Below are 25,571 nucleotides of genomic sequence, written 5' to 3' on the forward strand. Positions count from 1 at the left end.
TACAATAACCCTTATCGTACATCATGTACGCGAAGGGCGTAACCGTCCGATCAGGCACAAATCACGCATTGGACACAAAATAACGCATGGGATCCTTTTTTTGACCTAATCACGCATTGGAACATTATTACGCATGTTCATTTTGTCAAACCTTGCTGATAATAACGCATGGAACATAATTACGCAAGTTCTATAGTTTGTCGCGTACGATAATGTAGGATAAGGCTTTTTGTACATTATATTTATTCTATATATATATATATATATATATATATATATATATATATGAAAGTACCCCTATAATTTATATATAAACTGGATTAACAAAGAAAGTATCTAATGTAACTATATGATTTTTATCAAATGAAACTAGATCCATTTTTTATTCAACAAGGCTCCTTGTTTTTTTATTTAAAGTAGCACATAAATTCCAGAATCGACTCAAATGTACCAAAAATATCATGGGAACTTGCAATTGGGGGTTGCAAACTTGCAATTCGTCATAAGTATTGTGAAAAACCTGTTATTTTGTTGTAGTGTCTTCTTTGAACACGTCAACGAAACCAACCTTCAAACTTGATGTAGAACGGAAGTAAAAATAAACACAAAGAATAACTCTAAAAGAAGTAGATAAATTTATAAATGCATAAACCAATACAATAGGTGCCCTTTTATATGGTGTTTTCTAAATTTGACAAATTTTCCAATTACAAATTGACTAACAGTTGTTGAAAGTTGAAACTAAATACTAAAATAGACACGTAAATTGATTCCTAACCCAAGTTTTCAGCAAAGAGGAACTAAAGTCAGCCGTGTCGGAATGTGGGAGTGATCGGGCCCCTGGGCCGGATGGTTTGAATTTCAGGTTTCTTAAACATTTTTGGGACTTATTTGAGGATGACTTTGTCAGGATTTTGTATGAATTTTATGTTGACGGGTCGGTTGGTAGAGGTTGTGCCGCTGCTTTTATTACGTTAGTGCCGAAGGTTGTTGATCCGGTGAGCCTTAACGACTTTCGTCCTATTAGTTTGGTTGGTGTTATAAATAAGGTTATGTCCAAGGTGCTTGCCAATCGCCTTAAGAGAGTCCTTGGGTCGGTTGTCTTGGTTAACCAATCTGCCTTTCTTAGGGGGAAGTTCATTCTTGACGGTCCTCTTATTATTAACGAAGTCATTATCTGGTTAAAGACAAAAAAGAAAAAGGCGTTTCTTTTGAAGTTGGATTTCAAAAAGGCATATGATAACGTAAATTGGGGTTTTATTATTTCGGTCATGAGACAGATGGGGTTTCCTCCTCTTTGGTGTAAATGTGTCTTCGGGGTCCTCTCGGCTGCTAGGGCTGCGGTGCTTATCAATGGAGCTCCTACTTTTGATTTCAAGTGTCAGAAAGGTATGAGGCAAGGAGATCCTCTGTCTCCTTTCCTTTTTTTATTAGTTATGGAGGACCTTTCTTGCTGTATGGATAAAGCTATTGATATTGGAGTTGTCTCCGGGATTCAACTCCCCAATGGTGGGCCGGTTCTCTCCCACCTTTTTTACGCGAATGATGCTCTGGTTATTGGAGATTGGTCGGCGGAGAATATCCTAAACATAGTCAGAATCCTGAGAGGTTTTTATATCTGCTCTGGCCTTAGAATTAATTTGGCCAAATCTAATATTTATGGTATTGGTGTTCCGGCTTTGGATTCCGATGGGTTGGCGGGTTTGGTGGGTTGTAAGGCTAGTCAGATCCCTTTTATGTATCTTGGGCTTCCGGTTGGGGCCAATATGAACCGCATTGCGAACTGGAGGCTGATGTTTGATGTCTTCGAGTCTAGATTATCTCTTTGGAAGGCGACGGTTTTATCCACTGGGGGTAGAGTTACTCTTATCAAGTCAGTTTTGGGGTGCCTTCCTAATTATTTTTTCTCCCTTTATAAGGCGCTAGTGGGAGTTATTAAGGTTATTTCTTCTATTCACGATGATAGGAGAACTTGGGATTTTCTTCCGGTCAAGTCTTCTTTGGGAGGGGTTTGGAGAAACATTACTAAATCGGCTTCTTGTCCTATTGTGGCGGGTGATAGGTTGCAGGATTTGATGAAAGGATGTGTTGGTGACGGGTCCAGTATCTCTTTTTGGCTCGATCCTTGGTTGTGCAATAATCCCTTGAAAGAGTGCTTCCCGAATCTTTTTCGGTTGGAGAAGGATAAAATGTGTTTGGTTCGTGATAGGATTGTTCGTCCGGTCTTGAATCCTGAAGCTAGGTGGGATTGGAAGCACATTCCTAACTCCAACATTGAGTTAGCTGAATGGATGGATTTAAATGTGAAACTCCGGGAGGTCAGTTTGTCAGCTGAGAAAGATAAGTGGTCCTGGTTGGGTGACGGCTCGGGGGTTTTTAGTGTGGGGTCTGTCAAACGGTTGTTTGATAGAAATAAAGACTTTAGCTCCAGGCATGTGTGGGAATGGTATAAATGGGTCCCATTGAAATGTAATCTCTTTGCTTGGAGAGCCAAACTAGATAGGCTTCTTACTAAGGTGGAGCTTTGCAAGCGCAATATCCCTCTTTCGGACGACGTTTGTCCGTTGTGTGGGTCCGAGAGGGAGTCGTTGCTTCATCTATTTACGGCTTGCCAATTTTCAGCTTTGGTTTGGATGAAGATTACCCGATGGTGTAAAGTTCCTGACTTGGTAGCTTTTTCGGTTAGGGATATTCTGGAATTCCATGAGTTTTGTGGTCTTAATGGTTGGCGGTTGTTGGCTTTCAAAGGGATTGTGATTATAGCATGCTGGCAAGTTTGGAAGACTAGGAACGATCATGTTTTTGCGAACAAAGCTAGGACGGTGGAGGAAGTGGTTAGTTCGGTTAAATCTATAGGTTTTCTTTGGTTTAAATATAGATCCAAATGTAAAGATGTAACATGGAGCGATTGGTGTAATTTTGTATAGTTGTTTGGCCGCCTTTTTTTGGGCTGTGCCGGTTTTTAATGAAATTCTCCTTTCAAAAAAAAAAAAAAAACCCCAAGTTATATCACCCGACGAAAATACTTCTGACTTAACTGGGGTTTTAGATGGAGTTAGGACAGATGACGAAAATGAGAAACTTAAAAATACTATTTATACTAAAGTGAGATATTTGGTGAAATCTTAGGGTGTTCGGTGTGGCTTTCGGTAAACCCACTTTACCGATTCGGTAAAGTGTGGCAAACCAATGCCAACCTTTTGCCACATGAAGTGTTTGACGAAATGGGTTTAAAATCGGTGAGGCTTTACCGATGCGGGAAAGGAGAAAGGAAAGAGAAAGGGGGGTGTGGGGTGGGGTCCATTCCAATCTCAACCAATCACATTTTTTTCCTTTTTTTTATTTAAAAAGTTTACCACTTCACCAAATGTTTAAACCATTGCCAACACTTTTCAGCAAAGTTTAAACATTTTTGACTGATTGACATAGCGCGCTCTAATTAGTCGGTTTTTTGGTTTACCACTCCAAAATGTTTAACCACTCCTTACACCCTTAGGGACTAAAAACGACAATTTACTCTTTTATGTAACTATAAAATCATCTCTTTCACCAAAACTGTCAATACTTTCTCGACCAGAAAACCCTAGACAATCGATCGGTCTTCTATAACTCGTTCTGAGCATCTTGAATTCGTTCAGTGTCAAACGCACTCAGAGCTTCACTGTAACATCATCTTCTTCATCATCTGTAACTCTTTCTATTATTATTAGGGTTTTCAAGTATCGATTTGATTTTGTTTGCACTGTTCATGATTTGCATGTTACATTCTTGTTAATAATTATGTAGATCCATACATGTATGGACTGTGATTGTTTAATTGTATATGATTGAGGTTTTGTATCTTTTTTTTCATAAACTATATTGCAATTTTGACCCAAAAAGTCAAACTTGTCAAATTTAATTTGTAGGTGAAGTAGATATTCTTATGGATCATTATATTACTATTACAGTTGGCAGTTATAAGATTTTAATGAATATCTATATTTTTTTAGTTTTAATTGTGTAGAAATTAGGATTTTTTTGGTCTTGTTGAAGATTGCTTACCCCTAAAACTAATTGGCAAATTGGAAATAAATAATCCCACCTTTTTAACTTTGGCCGATAATAATCCCAAGTCAGTTATTAGCCGATAATAATCCGAACTGGTCATTTTTTTTTTGTAAAATAGTCCGCCAGTTTAGTTTTTCTCCGAATTACAAACCGATGTTTTAGGGCTTTTGATCAGAACGAGGGATACAAGTCGATAGATGTAAAACTTACCTCGAAATTGTGCTCGAAATGGCTTGATTTTTGTTAATTGGAATGTAAACACCCGAATTGAAGCACCGTTTTCGTGGGTTGTGGGCAGTATTTTGAGGTAAGTTTTATATCAATCGACTCATTTCCTTGTTCTGATCAAAAGCCCTAAAACATCGGTTTGTAATTCGGAAAAAAACTTAACTCCGTTAAGCTATTTTAACGGTGGACTATTTTACAAAAAAAAAATTGACCAGTTCCGATTATTATCGGCTAATAACTGACTTGGGATTATTGGCCAAATTGAGAAAGTTGGGATTATTTTTTCCAATTTGCCAAACTAATTATTGATTTAAATTTTAGTGATTATCGTCTTTAGAATTTTGGTTGCTTGCTGTTGTCTATGTGCATATGTGATTGTGTATCTATTTACATATATATGAGGATAGAGAAATTAAGAATTAGTAGTAGCTTCTTCTACCAAGTTATGGTGTTTAGAACCTCACTGGCATGCTATTATCTGTATGCTATTATTCAGTTAACAGTCGTTAATTCAGTTTTTAACCGAAACTGAATCAGTATTGTTCTTTGTTATTGTTTGGAGACTTGATTTTGTAGGATTTGTTTGACTACTTTTTTTTTTGTTAAAAAAATCGGATTTTTGAGTTCAAAAAATAAAGATTTAAACTTTTACACACTGGTAGTCGTTTGTCATTGTTCGTGTTCATCTCCGGTTCAAGATTCCGCTTGCCCTAACAGATCTGCAAGATTTCTCAGCTGCTTTGATTTGAAAGCTCTTGTTGTTTAAAACATATCGATTTCGTAGATCTGTTTTTCAGCTGCTTCGATTTCGACAGCTCTAACAGATCTTAATCAGTAATATATTTCTCTGTCTTCAAACAAATTTATGAATACAGATCACATACAATTCATTGATACATTTTGGTGTCCATAAAGATTATGTGGATGGTGGGAACCTACATTTACACTTTGCACCCGAACCCCACCCTCACGATATGCTCGGTAAAGAAACCCTTCACTGTCTCTGTTTCCAATAGTTACGAGTGATTTCTGTTGAAGAACTCTTTGATTATTTTTAGCATGAAATCCACAGCTTTCAAACGTGTTTTTATAAGTTCTTTCGTAGCTTAGTATCAAATTTTTATTAGTTTCTTTGAGTCTTTGTAGTGCATTTATACAGGCCCCATTCTTGCCACATATAAATGAACCCAAAACATTTGTCCCGAAAGAAACAAAATAAAAAAATGAAACTAAGTTATGAAAGCCTCCAAGATGATTACAAACAAATATTATAGATGTGTATGCTTGCTTAAAGGTTAAGAGTAAAAAAGCTTGCGGCAGACATGCTTGATAGTTGTGGCTTTTATGCTAAAATTGGTCTGAGAGTTCAACAAAAATCGCCATACCTATTAGTAACACGGGTAGTGTATGTATGCGTTCCAATATATATAGAAGAAATGAGCTATATTGCACGTCATGTGCTTTCGGATGATGCGGCAGACATAGTCTACGGCTGAGGGTTCAGAAGGAAATTGAAGATGTCTTGGCTAATGACTTGGTAAGGTTCTATTTTACTTGTAAGGTGGGGATACAAATTACAATTTTCATAAGTTATTACACAATTTCTGTTGTTTTTTTAGAGTAAATTACAAAAATCGCCCTTTATGTATGTCGCTTATTGCAAACTGTGTCCTTTGTCTTCAATAATTACAGAAAACATACTCGATGTTTGCAAACTCTTGCAAGTTATGTCCTTTAGCCCTAACTCAGTTAATTTTTTTGTGGTTAAATCTGACCAAATGGATCCCACATGAGGGTATTTTGGTCATTTTACTCTCATGTGAGGTCCATTTGTTCAGATTTAACCACAAAAATACCCTCATGTGGGGTCCATTTGGTCAGATTTAACAACAAAAATTAACTGAGTTAGGGCTAAAGGACATAACTTGCAAGGGTTTGCAAACATCGAGTATGTTTTCTGTAATTATTAAAGACAAAGGACACAGTTTGCAATAAGTGACATACATAAAGGACGATTTTTGTAACCTACTCTATTTTTATTTTCGGGGTACTGAAGCGACAAGATGTATATGCATGAAACGAACAGCCAGAATACAGTACTAAAGCTGTCTTCTCAAAACCAAGTTTATTTCTTGAACTTGTTAATTAATATATGGGCTTCAAAGCTCATTTGCAAATGTTTTAACTAATAATATAGGGGTTTTTTCACTATAATATTGGAGAGAGACAAATTATGTTTAATCAGTTACAAGAACTCCGAAGTAACTAGAAACGTTTAAAATCCAAATGATTCCAGAGGACTTTTAAATATTGGTATATGTGTTTGGTGACACGAACTGGGTTAACTGATTTTCGAATAACTTAACAGTGAGTGGGCAGATCCTCATTTTGCAAGTCTGTCTAATGAATCTGCTAGTTTGTTGACCAAAAACAAAATTCGACAAGCAGTGACATTTAGTAATCCTTTATAAGCAACCAATACAGTGGTTCTTTTAATCATCATATGTCCAATAAGGAAGATGGTAACAGTTTGGGAACAAAAAGCTTTAAACATGTTTGCAATTTTAATTACATTGGAGAAATAATGAGTTTGCTTCCTTTCTTAATTAATACTGTTTTTATTTTTCAATTAATTTTTTATGTTTTATGCAACACCGGTGATGTGTCATGGTACAAGAGCATTTGGTCCAGTTAATAATACTGGGGTTTTATTGATGGTATAAGGTGTTACTGGGTAGTAACCTTTAGCAGTTTCTGGTCTTATTGGATATCCTCTATCCTCTGCTCTCTATTCATTTCAGTTGGATCATGACAATTTTTGAAATTTTTAGTGGTCTTGTGCTTCGGTCCGACGTTGATCTCATGGTCGCTTCAGCGGATGCAAAGAGATGTATTGGTATCGTGTATGTGCAAGGAGTTTGCACCAACATGGGAGCATAGTTGTCAATAGCGGCTACAACGATCGCTATAGCGCACTATGTAGCGAATCGATGTAGTGTCGCTATTTGGGTTATAGCGACTGATAGCGTAAATAGCGACAGTTATTTTTTAATTTTTTTTTTTGATGTAAATAGCAATTAGATATAGCTATAAAATAGTTGGATTATTGGTTTTTGTTAAATATACATGTAAAATAGCATATATACCAATACCATGGTATTTTAATATAACATACATATAAAAATTTTCAAAATTCTTTTTCTACTGTGTCGCTATTTATAAAATAGTGGTCACTATTTGTCGCTATTTGCTATGTAGCATATAGGTCCCTTGTCGCTATTTGTCGCTATTCACTATTAACAACTATGCATGGGAAACATATGGATGAGCTATTTCAAACCTTTTACCTTGTCCTGAGTTTTGGCAGCTGGGATTATTGGGGCTTGGAGAATAACCGGATCACTGGGAATCTGGGTTGGGCTGCGGCTGTTATCGTGAGGAAAGCTGTTTTGTATATGAACATGGATAGGAAAGCCAATTGGTTTGAAGAGGCTGTTGATATGATTTTGTTTTACACAATAAAATCAATGATAAACGGATTATGGTGCTCAAGAACTGTGATTATGAGTAATCTGAGGAGTTGCAGCTATTAAAAAGCTAAAGTCATGGATAGTCAACTGTGTAACCATTGGTTCTGCTGCAAAAAGACCGCGTGGACTGAGTCTAATGCAAAGAGAATAAGTGTCAAAGGCCTTATACAAGAAAGTTAAAAGTTTGGCAACCAAAACAAGACAAAGTTTATTGTCTATTATAAGAAATAGACAATGGCTTGGATATGAAAAGTCAACAATATGGTCAACCAAGAAACTCATGCAAGGTTCAACATTGCTGCTGTAAAAGATGAGAAATTTTGAATTTTGTGCTATTGGAACATACCAAATCAGCCTTAAAAATGTTTAAAGGCTAAATATGGATGCTAATAGAAGTCAAAGTCACAACATGGGTCAATTGGATGCGCTTAGAGTTGGGATAAGTTCGTCAGTGAGGTGGTCAATAGGTAGTCGTCGGAAATTTTATAGATTCCAGTAAAGCTGCTTTGAGATGATGATACATACCGAAACAGAGGTCAAGTTGGTTTAATGAACAAAGTGTTGACTGGTATGGCTGACATTTGGTATTGCAGCTGCAAGTATAAATCGGGATTTGCCAAGCATGAAAAAGCTTGTCCTGAGAATCGACATGTCTTTATTTCTTTTGCCTTGATACTTTTGGCTTCCTTGCTCCTGAAGTTGTCGGTTTCCTGGACAAAGTGCAGAAGGTCATCCACAACAATTTCTCAACGTCAAGGAACCATAGTTTTGTTTTCGGTAGGATTGAATTTGCTATTCAAAGGGGGGGGGGGGGGGTTGTGGGGCAGCTTGTTGCCTGTTTATCTGCCATCCTTTTGTAATTTTTTTCCTAATACTTTTGGGATCAATCATCAAATTTGTGCTAGAAAGTGTGGTCAAATTAAACAGAAGAGCAACACATGGGTATGAATTATGATGGTCAACAGGACAAATCTTAATTCAGTTTATGTTCATGATTATTATGTTGACCTGGCAACATAAACAATAATGCACAGTATCACCTCATTATGCTTATATTTCTGCCCAACAATCTCTATCATGTAGTCTTTTTAGTGTTAAACTTGTGTCAAATGATGTATATCATAAGGGTAAGCATCCGTGGGTAAAACCGCTTTATATGATCTTGTTGCTATCATCATATTGGAAACTTCGGTAGGATGGAGTGCATCAAAGAAAGTAGTTAATGACCGAACAGGGCAAGGATTTGAGTTCAAAGTGCATGCCCAATCTCCGGTTAGCTGACAACAAACAGGAGTTCGCAGTGACACCGCTGAAAAATCCAACAATCTTATTTAGAACATGCTTAGATTTAAAGTATGAACACAAACTTTTAAGGTATGATGATTGGTTATATTGTACCTCCTTGTGGAAATAAAATGCCTGCAGTGTTGATGAAAGTGAATCTTGCATCTGGTTTATCTTTATTGAGCTTAATAATAAGAGATTTAAGCCTATTGTTAAATGCATCTATAACATCATTGATCCAATTTACGCATGGTTTCCCTTTAGTCGAAAACTTTTTTACCATAAACGGGGTGCAACCTATATGTGTCAAACCGAACGTAGCAATCTTCCTACCTCCCAAGTTATACAAAGCCTGTCATTCACCAAAATAGTTATAATGATCTGTAAATGTAATATGATCATTGAGTTATTGACATTCCTAACTTTCACTTTCGACAAATATATCTACCTTTTGATGACTTGATGAAAGGAAACATGAGAATGAGAAAAGTGTGTACCCTTAGCTGGTGATGGTATTGCTTCATTAGGACTTCAGCGTATTCATCTTTTGAATATATCAGTCCTGAGTTGTAATGTTTTCCTGGCATTAAGTAGTTGTTTATGTAGTCATTGTTACCGATATTTATCAGATAAATGCATTCTTTTAGGAATGTTGTGTTCTTTGTACTGCGCCTAAGGCTCGAAACTGTTGATTTGTGATTACGCAGCTGCCGATCCAAGCAGATTATGTCACCCTGTGACAAACAAAAAAATCACTACCAGATAAATCAATTCACATGTCTAATTACGTCCTTAATTTATGTATTTTCTTTTTAATATGTAATTTAGCCACACTTAATGGACCATTTGCTTGATTACAACTACCTTTTTTTGTCACAGATTTTTAAAATTAATGTGGCTAAAACAAACTTATTGGTGACTGTATAATAGAATTGAAATGACCACACTTATAGTAAATTCATGTGGTCGTTGCTACCCGTTTAGCCACAATTATTTGACAAAATGACTGATTTCAACAAGACCTTTTAGCCACAGTTTAAGTTGCTATGGTCACACATAAGTGAATGTGGCCGTATGATGCATACGATGACTCGACCTTTGGTCACACTTGAACTGGAAAAACAAGTGTGGCGAAAGGCGTATGAACACACTTTTTTAACGTGGCCGTAAGCCATTTTTGACGTAGTGAAATTTAGAACTTACTTAAAGAAAGGCAACTCATGTAACATTTTATTCATTAAAAAATTACGAAATTTTCCTTTGAGAATTGTTCTTTACTCTTCTATTGTTTCCACTCTGTGTCAATATGTTGCTTTATTCACAATTGGTGTTCAAGTGATATAAAAAGTAAATAACAAAAATGGTGATTACATTATGACTTCCAGATTCATCTCGAATACCAGCACCACCACTAGCGTAGTTTACGCCTTTGCCGAACTGGTCATTGGTTGCAGTAGCATACGAAGGAATGAACTCATCAAACCCAAGAGATTGACCTAAAATCACAAAAGAGACCTTAATTAATAATTATCTATAATATTGATGTCCATATTTTTCATGTATTACAACCAAAGTAAAAAGTATCAAACATAGTAGCCCCATTGATTTTACCGTACCCGATTAACCCAACTCAAGCAAACTCGTTACCCGAAAACCGGTTAAATCAATTGTTATTAGGAACAAATATCAGATATATTCAACTTTTGGTCTATTATCAAGAATTTATGAATGGTTAACTTTCCAAATAGTATGAAAGTAATGTTCTTCTGTTGAATTAAATTTACATTCCAAATAGCATGATGGTTGGAATCTTTTGAACCAAAATTGTAGTATGTAAGCCAAATTCTTTTAATATTTAATGAATACGTCCAAACTTGAACTACCACCCGACCCGATAAGCCCAATAACCATACAACCCGAACCTGACGAACACAACTGGGATATGGATTGGATCGGTTATCAGATAGAATTCATACAAAAAACCCTAATAATCCATTTTGAACTACCAATATTAATCTCAATCAATACCCCTAAAATAGTGTAGGCATACTTCTTTTTAAATGGCAAATGTTTCTCCTACTTTACGGTTTACACCACTAATTATCCTAAATTCCACCCTTTGCCTAAACCTAAAACCTAAAACCTCACTTCTAAGAGACATGTGTCTCTGCCAAGTGGACGTTAGAGTACGCATACTAATAATGATTATGAACATGCGTGAAAAACATATAACCAATGATAAACCGTCTATAAGTTGCGACACTTCAAGCTATGTGAAAACAATTCTCATAACTTTATAAAATTCACCTTTTTGTAAGATGATACTTATCCATGCCGGTTATATACAAATGTGTTTTGATATGTTATATGTGAATTACAGTGACATAACTCTTAGGACATGCCTAATGGGCATTATAGGGGCGTCAAAGGGTTTGACAACGCCCTTAACACTGCATTCTTAGGGGCTGTTTGGTAGTCTCTTAATGACCATTCAGATGCTACCTCTTAATGGTTTAAAACCTCTGAATGAATAAGAGGTAACCTCAAGTCTGAATGGTTAAGAGTTAACATCTGAATGGTAAATCATCACATGTCACATTCTTCTACCTTCTCATTGGTAAAATTCTTAATGGTTCCATTAAGATGTAGCCTCTTAATGACCATTCAGAGACTACCAAACAGCCCCTTAGACATTATAGGGGCATGAAGAGGAAGAAACATTTCTAGAATAATGCCTAAAAAAAGACAAATAATGGAAAGTAATGAATGAAATGAGCATTAAGCGGTATCTGGGCCGGCTCAACCGTTTTTGTGGCCCAAAGCGAAACAAAAATTCGGGCCCTCCAATTTTATTTTATTTTTAGATTTATATTTACAGTTTTTCCTTGGGGTGGAAATTAATAATAATAAACCCATATAAGAAACTAAATGGCACTTATAAATTTATAAATTAAGTGTTTTTTTTGTTAAATGAAATTGTATAGCATCGGATTTGTAGCAAAAATTAGAAAAAATAATTAAGTAAATAATAAACCCAAAAATTAGGAAAAATAATTAAGAAAAAGATTTTTTTTAATGAAAGACAGGCCCTAATTGCTGATAATTATTAAAAGATATGAATTTATAGACAACTGGGATTCGAACCCATGCCTACACACAACAAAAACAGGAATAAAACCACCAGATATAATCCGACTTTATGATTATAATTATCAAAGTATATTTAATATTTAGAAATTTGTATATTTTTTAAATAAATGAGGCCCTAAAAATTTGGTGCCCCAAAGCCCTAGCTTTAGAATAATTGGGATTGGGCCGCGCTGAGCGACATTAACCGTTACACATTTTTTAAAAGCGTATTATGATGCTAATGTAGCAAAAAAATGCCCCTTAGGGGGTATTAACCATTACGCATGGTCTTAATAAACAAATGTATTGACATTTTTTTTCGTTTTAAGTGCATGGAGGGGAAAAGGGTATCGACCATTGCACACTACCTTAATCATTCATGGAGTGGAAACGGGTATCGACCAAAGCCAAATATGTCTCAAGCACACTACCTTAATCATTCATTGGCCTTTTGTTTTTGTTACGAACCAAATCGTAATCAAATGATGCAAAAAAAATAGAGAAGAATTTGAGAGAAAACAAGTATTTTGGAAGTGACTAATTCATTTGTTCATTCATAATTCTTCTAGTAAACTAACCATCTACATATATAGCAAAACAAAGAAGACATGACCTAAACTACCCACTACTTAACTTATTAACCCACTACTACAAAACGTATAGGAGTTGGAAGTGAAAGACTCAACTGAAAGTAACAAAATCTACCAATTACCAAAATGTCGAGGGTTCAAAACTTGAGGGCACCGTTCAAAAATGTATTTGAATAAATCCCCGTTAATTTCGTCATATAGGATCCTTTGCGTCAGTTTCAAAATTAATAATAACCTTATATAATTTGGAATGCATACCAACAAAATGCATGAAGTAATTTACTCTTTTGTCACATGTATTAAAACCTATATATGAAGCAAGTTCTTAGTCCATATGGTAGTTGTACCACTAGCTTTGGGAAGCAAGTTCTTGGTCCATATGGTAGTTGTACCACTAGCTTTGGGAGTTTTTCAAAAAACAATTGGATTTTTCCTTTTTAACCCTAAAGTTTCAATCTTTTGCAAGTTAAGTTTAAAGTTTTAATATTTGTTTCCTTTTTAACCCTGAAATTTTAATCTTTGACAATTTGAGTTTAAAGTTTTAATCTTTCGTAATATTTGTTTCCTTTTTAACCCTAAAGTTTTAATCTTTGACAATTTGAGTTTAAAGTTTTAATCTTTGGTAATTTAACCCCTTTAATTGATTTGAACTTTCACTTCTAATTCAAAAGTTTCTATCTTATACAATTTAACCCCTTTGATTAATTTGATTTTTCACTTTTAATTCAAAAGTTTCCATCTTTTGCGATTTAACCAGTTTCATTTTTTTACTTATGTGTTGTAACCTTCGCTTTGGGGGTTTTACAAAAAAAAAAAAAATGATTTTTTTACTTTTCACACAAAAGTATTTTATAAATTACTTTTAACCCAAGACTATTTGTTTTTTTACTTTTAACACAAAACTTTTTTATCTTTTCCAATCTATCCTCACAACTTTTTTTGCTTTCAACTTTGGTCCTTTATAGTTTTCATTTTCTGCAAATTTTTCTCTTTATGCTTTGTTCTAAATTGTGTGACTTAACAGATCGCAACATGCGTCTTTGGTTTAACGTTTTTATATTTCGTTCTAAATTTTGAGAGTTAACATGACGCAACGTACGTGTGTGAGTGAACATTTTTACATTGTCTATTTTTTCCCGTTTGACAGGTTCAACATAACGTTCGCGTCCTAAATCGACTTAGTTATAACTAAAGAATTCCCGCCGTATTGCGGCGGGTCGTAATTCAAGTTTTTAAAAATTATTAATAAAATTAGCTTATTTATATTCATATAGAAAAGTGGCAATAATAAAAACATAGTGGCAATTATTCATTTATTACTAACTTGTATCATTACTCATTAGTGGCAATTATATTATATATAACTACAAAAAAAGTAATTTAAGTTATATCTTTTTGTTTAAAAGTTATGTATATTAAAAACTTATATTATACATTAGGTTATCTCTTTTGTTGAAAATTTGCGTCTTTTAAAATAGTTATTGAAGGAAAATGTAATTGTCAAATAAGGGTGCGGGGTGCCTCAAAAACGGTTTTGCTCAATACTACTTTTATCCATCACGTTGTGTATATAATAAGAGGGGACGGGGCGGTCCCGTGATGGAGCCCGAGCACGCGTTATTTGATAACGCTACACCGCCGCCACCACCTTGAACACGCGTGGTAAAATAAACGCGTTACCACCAACACGCGTTAAAGTTTCAAAAATCCGACCGTTGGTTGTGCACATGACCGTTTAAAAACGGTAACTTTAATAAAAAAAAAAAAAAAATTAATCCATTTTATCTATATATATATCCACATTTTAACCATTTTTTCATACACCAAACTATATCTTTTAAACTATTTTAAACCCACTTCACACATTTTTTATATCTTTCTCAAATGGAATTCCCTACCGATTCGACGTTTCCGATGTCTAGCGATTCCGAGTCGTCTTCCGACAACGACACACTAAACTATTTTGTGTCGGTGTATAACGAGCTTGATGCCGAGTCGTCCCGCCCAAAGAAGAAGATGGTCGGCCGTGATCGTATACGTGCCAACGAAGTTTTGATGAACGATTATTTTGTGGAAAACCCGCTATACAATTCCGAAACGTTTAGAGATCGTTTTCGTTTACCCAAAGAATTATTTTTAAAGATTGTTGGAGACATCGAGGCAAGCGAGGGATGGTTTCAAGAAGGTTACGATGTGAGGGGCAAACCAAGTTTCACGCCGATTCAGAAATGCACGTCCGCCATTCGCCAACTAGCGACAGGTAACCCACCCGATCAATATGATGAATACCTAACTATGTCTGAAAGAACTTCACGTGAGTGTTTGCAATTTTTTTGCAATGCGGTCATTAAGTTGTATTCTAACGAGTTTTTACGAAAACCGACGAGCCACGACATCTCACGTATTTATGCCGCACACGAGGCTAGATGGCATTTTCCCGGGATGCTCGGTAGCATCGATTGTACACATATCGAGTGGAAAAATTGTCCAAGAGAGTTGCGAGGGGCATATGTGAGGGGAGACATCAAAAGACCAACCATCATACTAGAAGCGGTGGCGTCGAATGATTTATGGATTTGGCATTCGTATTTCGGTGTCCCAGGTTCAAACAACGACATCAATGTGTTGCACACGTCGCCGTTGTTCCAAAGCGTAACGGATGGTACCGCACCTTCCTCTCCTTTCTATGTTAACGGTCGACATTACAGACGAGGCTTTTATCTTGTGGATGGTATCTACCCGTCTTGGTCTGTTTTTGTGAAAGCTCCCTCATTTCCCGTCGAGGCTAAAGAAAAGGCGTTCAAAAAATTGCAAGAATCGGCAAGAAAAGATGTTGAGAGGGCGTTTGGTGTTTTAAAGGGTAGATGGGGTATACTACACCGACCGGTTCGTTGAATGACCAAGAAAGCAATACATAGCATAGTGTATGCGTGTATCATATTGCACAATATGTTGATCAAACACGACGGACGTGCAATATCCCCGGATTGGGTACCGGATCCTCCTACACAAGTTCAAGTTCCACAAGATATCAATTTACAATTGCGTAACGAAGAAACTCACTTTCGGTTGAGATACGATTTAATCGAACTAGTAGGTTCTCTAGGTTTAGAGTTTCCGGATTCGGACGAGGAGTAGGTTTTTTTTTTTTTTTAAATTGTATGTTCCTAGTATGTTAAATTCGAGGAGTAGGTTTTTTTTTTTTTTTTTTTTTTTTTTAAATTGTATGTTCCTAGTATGTTAAATTGAACTAGTATGTTTTAAAATTAATGAAATTTTTAATTTAGTGTTTTATTTTTATTTTCTAATTTAAAAATGAAAATTAAAAAAATTGGGAGGGAGTGATAGAATTCCATCACTAGTGATTCCACCCCTCCTACATTTCTATCACTAGTGATGGAAATTGGATTGATGACATGGCATTAGTTGATTGGATAGTGGGAGTGATGGAATCCATCACTAGTGATTCCACCAATGTTTTAAAAACCGGTTTTTAAATCAAACCAGATTAGGCTAAAAAATGGTTCAACCGGTTGAACCAGGTTATACCGAGCGGTTCAACCGGGTTGACTAGCTAACACTATAATTTCATAAATTACAACATCAACTCAAAAGTTAATCCAAAAATGCATGATTACATATTAAAATATGATCCAAAAGTAAATCTATAATAAAAAAATAATCTAAAAAATATTCGAAAACCATTCAATTTTCCAACCAGCTCTTTTAAATGAAAGTGTACGATATGTTTAAGACATTTTAGTGTTGAATACATCAAGTTCACGGTTGCATAAAAGATAAAATTCACTATTATCGCCATCCTTATTAACTAGAGGATAACCATTTTTGTTTCATACAATATTAAATAAGAACTTTTAGTTACGAATAATCATAATATATACAAATTACGTAAGACAAGTAATATATATAATAAAAATAAGTAACAACCCAAACTAAAATAACCCTGGGCCGGTACCGGTATTGCGTTTCAAACCGGTATACCGGATTTTACCGCCGGTACAAATCTTATGCCGTTTCACTTATTTACCGGGGTGTTTCGTACCGGATTTACATCTGAAAACGGTAATACCGGTATAACCGGCCGGTATTTACCGGTTTTTAAAACATTGGATTCCACCCCTAGTCCCCTAATAATTAAATTAAATTAAATTATTATTAATTTAATGTAGACGTTGTGTATTTTAATATCAGGTGGAATTTATATAAAAAAAAATTAAATTAGAAAAAAATCATACAAGTTAAACGGTTGCAATGTAGACGTGAACCCTTACATAGTTTTGTTTTTTCCTTCATTGTACTTTTGCAAAATCTCATTTTTCATTCCAGGTCATAGAAATTAGAAGAGTAAGTTTTGTGTTTTATGTTTACATCAAATTGCAGACGGTGTCCTTTAGTGTAAAAGTTGATAAGTTCTGTACTTAATGTTCCAAAATCTTGCACGTTATGTCTTTTAAGCCAAATCCAGTTAGATTTTTTGGTTATATCAAATTACAAAAAGGGCATTTTAGTCTTTTTACCCCTCTTTTTAATATTATTTTAAAAAATAAAACCAAATATTTTTAAAACTATTATTATAATTATAACTCTCTCTCTACCTCTACCACTACCACCTCCCACCACCACCACCATCGATCTCGAATGAAACTATCCATGGAATCGTGCGCCATGTGAAACATAGGTCATTGCAGTTCTTAACCGAGACTCAGGTTAAGCTCCGCCTCGGAACCTTGTGGGGTTAGGAATAAAGCATCCCGAGGTTGGTGAACTCACCACCACCACCTGCAGAATTCATTAGCTTCACGGGCCCGAAATAAGCCAAATAAGCCTCATATTTGCAGTCGAGAAGAATATTATTGTACTTAACACCTCTATGAAGAATTGCAAGCACACAATCATGATGAAGATAAGCGAGCCCTTGTGCGGATCCAACCGCGATCTTGTACCTCATTTCCCAATCCAAATTCCGATTACTTTGCAAGCTGTAAATTCCCATTTGGAATGGGATTGTAAAGCAATAGCTTCACACTTTTATTAGAACAACACCCCAAAAGTTTCACTATATTTCGGAGCTGAATATGACCCAGAATTTGAATTTCAGCTGCGAACGAATCGATCGCGGGTTCTTCATCGGTTTTCGTTTTCCAAAGCTTTTTGACTTTGATATCTTCCGTTTGGCATTTCCGCTTTGTAAACGATACCGGAGCTTCCTTTCCCAATTACGTTCTTGTCTTTTAAACAATCCAATATGTTACCATCAACCCACCACCACACACTTCCACCGCCGCTAACAACCACCATCAACCACCCACCCATCCACCCACATTCAATTTAATACACCACCACCCATTTCCACCGCCGCTAACAACAAACATCAACCACCCACCCACCTCTTTAGCCTCCCAACCAACAAAAATCCAGATCTACGAAAACAAATCCAGTCCTTCTCAAATACCTCCACACTATCTCCATCGGATTTAGTCCATCTCAAACACCTCCATCCTCGCCGTCGGATTCATTCCTTCTCAAACACCTCCACCATCACCATCGTTCTCAAACACCTCCACCATCGTCGTTGTTCTCAAACACCTCCAACATCATCGTCGTTCTTAAACACCTCCACCATCACCGTTAGATTCGCCGCCACTATCGGAGATATACAGAGAGAAGAGAGAGAGAACATGAGATAGAGAGAGGGTAGATTCTTTTTTATTTATAAATCTTTTTATTTTTTACAAACAAGTCCCTAAACATAAGTTATTTTACACAATAGCCCCTGAAGAGATGAAATAACAAGAATACCCTCATGTACAAGGCACATGACCAGATTTAACCAAAAAATTTAACTGGGTTTGGCCTAAAGGACATAACATGCAAGATTTTGAAACATTAAGTACAAAACTTGTCAACTTTTATGTCACACCGCCTGTAATTTTGTGTAAACATAAAGAACAAAACTTGTAATTTACTCAAATTAGAAAAATGATTTAAATGGCATGAAACAACAATTTAGATATGTTTATATCTTCCTTTATTGTTTTCTTTCTATTTTTAACTTTGTTTTTTTTTTTATTTATTTGACCAAACAAATATTGAAAGGTGAAATTTAATATTTTTATTATGTAACCATAATACTCTTTGTTAAAAGTCATGATCCTTTCATTTATATTTGTTGTGTAACCGTTGTGCGAACCATCACATCAGTTCACGTAACGTGTTGATTTAATTGTCAACATAAAACATAAGGGACATGTCGATTCGTATGAAAACCACGATGGTTCATAAATGAAAAGGCATGCATGTGTGATTATTATTTAAAATAGTAAAATAACTATAAACCCTAAACCCTAACCGTCATCACGACACCACTACCAATTGGACGTCACCATCACATGTAGAGGTTGAGAAAGAGGCGAACAAAATTATTAGTGTGCATTTGATTTAAATTTTCAAAATTAATATCTAAGGTCTAAGATGTTACAACTTACACCCTATGGTTTGTTCATACTTAAATTAACCCCTAAAGTTTCACAAAACAATATAACAAATTAAACTAATACAAATATTAGTATCATTAGAATAATTTTGTTGGAGAAGCGTACATTATTGTTAAATAATATTTATTAAATAGAACGTTGGGTGTATAACGATAATGAATTAAGCGGCTTTTACAAATTATTATACTCATTCAAGATCCGACATATTTATTTAATAACATACTAAAGACTTTCATTATCAATACCCGCTACAATACGCGGGTTAGCACTAAGTGTACAAACTGTAAACGTAATAGAGACATACCAATGATGTCTGCAGAGGTTTTGCCATTGGTGAACCTGCCAGTATAACCTTTAGGAAAATCGACCCCATAAGGTGGATAATTGGCTTTCCAATTACTCTCGAGATGATTGTTATTACCATTATCAACAAGCGAGTCTCCAAATATAAAATAACATGGGACTTGTGGTTTTTCAGAGCCTATATATTTTCCAAAGAGCAATAGCATTATTAAGCTACTGACAAAGACTATTTTTACAAAATCAGCATCCATGTGTGTTTGAGTATGAAGACATGGATGATGATCATTTATGAATGGAAAGTCTTAAGTACTTTAAAGAGACGGGGTAGTGTTGGCAAAAGAGTTAGGCAAAATGATAGAAAATTTGGTGAAAACCCAATGATTATTTTTTACAAATCAAGCTATCTTAAAAAAACAACCTCTAATTGTTGATTAATATACTTTTTTAATCGTAATCTTGATCGGTCTCGAAAGGTCAATAACAATTGTGTTAAAAAAGTGTCCTAATCAATTTTACTAGTAAAGGTAAATAGGATGTCAAATCCGCAAGAAGTAAATGGAAAGTATTAACAGCACAAACGATTTATTTAACTAAACATTAAAATTAAACTCAAAAGGTTGATTGGTTTGATTGACTTCTAAAACCAGACGTATAAGATTAGGTTTAAAACAATATATAAGAAATATGACTAATCTTGGGTCTCAGGTTTGCAAAAATATTACTTATAATTCAGCAGCGAAAGCATATATATCCCATCAATAGAAAAGCTAAGGTGGGATCTAAGACTGGTAAGATGTAGACAACCTTATCTCTACCCCGTAGGAACGGAGAGGCTGCTTTCGGTAAGACCCCCGGCTCGATAGTAGTTTTGCATCAAGACTTGGACATAAGGCACATAACACTAAACCGATTAGTGCATGTTATAACAACCCTCCTAAGACCCCCTTAACGTGACCTTAAACGCCCTAAAATATACTCCGTATACAAGAAAAGGACCCTAATACCTTAATATTTATAAAAAAAAAACAAACAAAAACAAATTTATGGGGTTGTCGCGGGCCACGACCCGGACCCCCTTTGTCTCTCGCGGGGCACGAGCCCAGTGACTTGCTGGACACCCCTTGCGCCACGTGTCTGTAGGCGTGTCGAGGCTAGTGGTCTGACTCGACCAAGCTAGAGCCTAGTCTACCCTTGTCACGAGCCCCGAAAGAATAAGAGAGGGGCTTCGCAGGTCGCCTCTCGACCAGCCTATAAATAGAGGCTTTAGGCCTCATTTGTTCACCGTTCAAAATTCTGATTCTCTCTCAATCTCTAATAGTCTAAATACTCGGGATATAATACCCCTATAAAGCGAAGCTCTGTCTCGTTGTAAGTATTATAACCCTGTTTGTTACCCAACACGATCGATATAGGGTTCCGTAACGCATGTCAAGGCTGTGTCTGACTCAGTCGTTGGAGTTCTGTCTTGTGTTACACCCGATTGATCTACGAATCCGTAATGCATGTCAAGGCTCTGCCTGACTCAGTCATTGGAGTTCTGTCTCGAGTCGTACGGTTAATATGATTTGGGTTATTTTACTCACACGTGTGCATTGTTTAATTTTAATAGATATTAACCAGGAGATTCACCAGAAAGCTTTAGTTTTACCTAAGTAAACAATGTGAGTACATCTGCTTTCTGCCACCTTTTTGTAAATTACTTTGTGAGTCAAATGTTTTGCATGCGACATTTTTTTTTTACTTTTTTGCTGAAACAAGTGATTTTTTTAAAGATTTTTTAGAAATTCTTTTTTTTTTGGAAAAACTTTTTAGAAAGCCTAGTTCTCATGGTTCTCACAACTCAAGGTGATTCTTATTTTACCCTTTCCATATATATATATATATATAGGGTTAGGATCATGTGAGAAGAAGTAGGCTATTTGAGAAACTTGAGAAGAAATCTGGACCACACATTTTTCCTAAGCTTTTCGTAATATACACATATGTATAGTGTAAAATTGACTATATACATATATGTATATTGAATTATACACATATGTATATAGTCAATCGTAATCTATACATATGTGTATATTACGAAAAGCATAGAAAAATGTGTGGTCCAGATTTCTTCTCAAGTTTCTCAAATAGGGTGCTCTTCTCTTAGGGTCCCTACCCTACAGATATATATATATATATATATATATATATATATATATATATATATATATATATATATATATAGGGTTAGGATCATGTGAGAAGAAGTAGGCTATTTGAGAAACTTGAGAAGAAATCTGGACCACACATTTTTCCTAAGCTTTTCGTAATATACACATATGTATAGTGTAAAATTGACTATATACATATATGTATATTGAATTATACACATATGTATATAGTCAATCGTAATCTATACATATGTGTATATTACGAAAAGCTTAGAAAAATGTGTGGTCCTGATTTCTTCTCAAGTTTCTCAAATAGGGTGCTCTTCTCTTAGGATCCCTACCCTATATATATATATATATATATATATATATATATATATATAGGGGACCGCTAAAATGAAACCACCTTCAGTTGTAAGAACCATGAGAACTTTTTGATCCGGGGCGAGTTGGACCAAATTTTTTTTTCATAAACGTAGATGCGTGTATTATAAACATATTTGTAAAAAAAATTCAAAAAAAAAATGTCGTGTGTGTAGTTTTGAGCACCACAAGTTTGTGTTTACGGGTACCATTTTATTTAAAATTTACGGTACCCGTAAACACAAACTTGTGGTGCTCAAAACTACACACACGACATTTTTTTTTTGAAATTTTTTTACAAATGTGTTTATAATGCACGCATCTACGTTTATGAAAGAAAGTTTTGGTCCAACTCGCCCCGTATGGTGTAGTTCTCATGGTTCTTACAACTAGAGGTGGTTTTCATTTTAGCGGTCCGCTATATATATATATATATATATATATATATATATATATATATATATATATATATATATATATATATATATATATATAGTGGAGAGTTCAAATGAGAAGAAATTTTTTGTAAGAAGAAAAAAGAAGAAATTTTAACCAATAAGAATGTTTTATTTTACTTCATTTAATATAAGTATTTAATGTTACTATAAGGGTACATTGGTAAATCTACATAGGTCATTAATTTCTAGTCTTCCTTTTTAATAGCTAACTACATTAAATTTTTTGTAACTTAACTTCAAAATATATATTTTTTCAAAAAAATAAAATAAAATAATTTAAAGTGTAGGATAAATCACGAGTTGTGTAGGATAAATTACGAGTTGCGTAGGATAAATTTCAACGTGTAGCATGAATTTCGAAATATGTAAGATAACTTTTGATGTGTGTAGGCAAAAAAAAAGTTAGTGTGGAGGATACTAGTCTTTATGACTAATTAATTAGTTAAAAATGATAATAAATGAGATAAGTGAAAAAACTATTTAATGTTTTACAAAATTACCCTTTGTTTTTTTTCTTCTCAATTAAATTTTCTTCTCAAATGAACCTTCCCCTATATATATATATATATATAGAGAGAGAGAGAGAGAGAGAGAGAGAGGATGAAGCTAGGTAGAAAACCCTCCATTTTGAGAAAACCCGGGAAACTCAAAGCTCCCGACTTTTTTTTTTTAAATAACACATGTAATATACATGTTTTTAAGAGTTTTGGGCAAAAAAAAAAAACAAAAAAGCGCCGAAGGAATCTTTTAAAAAAAACAAATTTCAGCAAGTTTCAGCCTTTGTTGCCTAACACATGTTAGTTACCCGGACATTGCTGAAATTTGTTTATTTTTTTTTAAAAACATCCCTTCGACGCTTTTTTGTTTTTTTTTTTGGCTCAAAACTCTTAAAAACATGTATATTACATGTGTTATTTAAAAAAAAAAAAAAAAACGTCGGGAGGTTGGGTAAAAATGGGAGTTTTCAGAATTTTCTTAAATTTTTAGGGTTTTCTATATAGCCCTCCCGTATATATATATATATATATATATATATATATATATATATATATATATATATATATATATATATATATATATATATATATATATATATATATATATATATATATATAGGTTTAGGATCCTGTACAAAGTGCTTAATTTGTAAGAAGTGTAAGAAATATTCCTGGAATGACAAGTGTCCATCCTCTTAATTAATTCAAAAGGTTAGTTTTGTAATTAGTTTTGTAATTGTTTAGTTTTGTAATTGTACATTTTGTCATTTAATTCAAATATCAGCGAATTATATGGTAACCAGCGAATTATATGGTAACCGTCATCAATCTCCAAAAATTCAACGAATTTCTTCATACTTTATCATAAATAGATCTATAATCAGATTCATGGCGTGGTGTTTTAAAACAACTGGATAAATTGACTATGATGTTGGTCATGGTGTTTTATATAGAAGGTTGCTGGGGATTCCAGATAAAACACCATGACTTGAATCATGGCGTGGTGTTTTATCTGGTGACATTGTTCATGGCATAGTGTTTTAAACATCTGGAGACAAAACACCACGCCATGAACAATGTCTCCAGATAAAACACCACGGCATGAATAATGTCTCCAGATAAAACACCACACCATGAACAATGTCTCCAGATAAAACACCACGATATGAACAATGTCTCTAGATAAAACACCACGCCATGAATAATGTCTCATGATAAAACACCATGACTTGAATCATAGATGTTTTAAAACACCACACTATGAACAAGGTCTCCAGATAAAACACCATGACTTGAATCCTAGTCTTGGTGTTTTAAAATCTGGGAATGTTTTGTATTTATAAAACACTACGCCACGAACAATGTCTCCAGATAAAACACCACGCCATCAACAATGTCTCCAGATAAAACACCATGACTTGAATCTGCGATTACGTTTTAAAAATCTGGGAATGTTTTAAAGTATGAAGAAATTCGCTGATTTTTTTTGGAGATTGATGGCGGTTACATATAATTCGCTGATTTTTAGGAGTTTGATGGTTGTGTTTGAAACGGTTACCATATTTGAAAGAATGGAAAAGACACTATTGCCCTTCAATTTTACAAAAGCCCCTTCTAATTAAAATACAATTTACATTTTAATACCCTTTTGATCTCAACCATTAGATCAAAGATCCAATGGTTTAAAACACTTCTTACACTTCTTACACTTTGGACACTTTTTACCATATCCCTACCCTATATATATATATATATATATTTCTTGATGACTTTTATTTAAGTTACAGAATATATTTAGAACTTTGGGGGGGGGGGGTATTTGGTATCGCTCCAAACATTCTTCCCAAGATAACAAACCCAACTTAAATTCCGTTCAGACACCCACCCACCCCTGTGTGGCGGCAGCGTCCACCGAAATCACCGGAGCTCTTATCTCCGCCTACAAACCATAATAAAACCTTCGAGATGACCCTCACACCAGCCACCATTCTCCTTCGCTCCTCACCACCTCCCACCGCCGATGGTATCGGCTGAAACAGGGTATGTTTTTTATGGTGATTTTTGGTGTGGGTGTTTGAGGAAAACAGAGCATAGATTTGGGGATGAAGGAGTTTGAGAGAGAGATGAGAGATGATATATGAAAAGAAAAAGTCTACTGACTTTAAATGAAGAGAGAGAGATAGATTGGACATTTGAAGGAAATGACCAAAATACCCTTATTCTGATTGGTGGAGAGTGGTTCTCGCGGTTCTTACAACTGGGGATGGTTTCTATTTTAGCGGCTCCCTATATATATATATAGGGTAAGGTTCATGCGAGAACCACCTTTATTGCGAGATCCAATGTGAACACAACCTAAAATAGCTAAAAAAAGACTTAAAAAAACCTAACCCCCAACCCCCCCCCCCCCCGCCCAAAAAAAAAAAAAAAAAAACCTAAACCCCCCCACCCCCCTAAAAACCTACCCCCACCCC

General features: G+C 35.0%; 1 protein-coding gene and 1 long non-coding RNA gene across 2 annotated transcripts; one reads left to right on the plus strand and one right to left on the minus strand.

Annotated features, from left to right (window-relative positions):
• Positions 1-4,255: 4,255 nt before the first annotated feature.
• LOC118488147 lies at positions 4,256-8,861 on the plus strand. The gene is made up of 2 exons (XR_004883995.1): positions 4,256-5,815; positions 7,110-8,861. It is a non-coding gene; the product is annotated as an uncharacterized LOC118488147 (long non-coding RNA).
• LOC110903882 (GDSL esterase/lipase At1g29670) lies at positions 8,728-19,897 on the minus strand. The gene is made up of 5 exons (XM_022149679.2): positions 19,631-19,897; positions 10,464-10,588; positions 9,590-9,826; positions 9,207-9,444; positions 8,728-9,117 (listed from the first exon to the last, which is right to left on the minus strand). Exons 1-5 carry the CDS (start codon positions 19,878-19,880, stop codon positions 8,903-8,905), a joined length of 1,065 nt encoding a protein of 354 aa, XP_022005371.1. The 5' UTR covers positions 19,881-19,897; the 3' UTR covers positions 8,728-8,902.
• Between the last annotated feature and the right edge of the window lie 5,674 nt (positions 19,898-25,571).

The sequence above is a fragment of the Helianthus annuus genome, chromosome 16 (assembly GCF_002127325.2).
Source record: "Helianthus annuus cultivar XRQ/B chromosome 16, HanXRQr2.0-SUNRISE, whole genome shotgun sequence".
NCBI classification, from domain to species: Eukaryota; Viridiplantae; Streptophyta; class Magnoliopsida; order Asterales; family Asteraceae; genus Helianthus; species Helianthus annuus.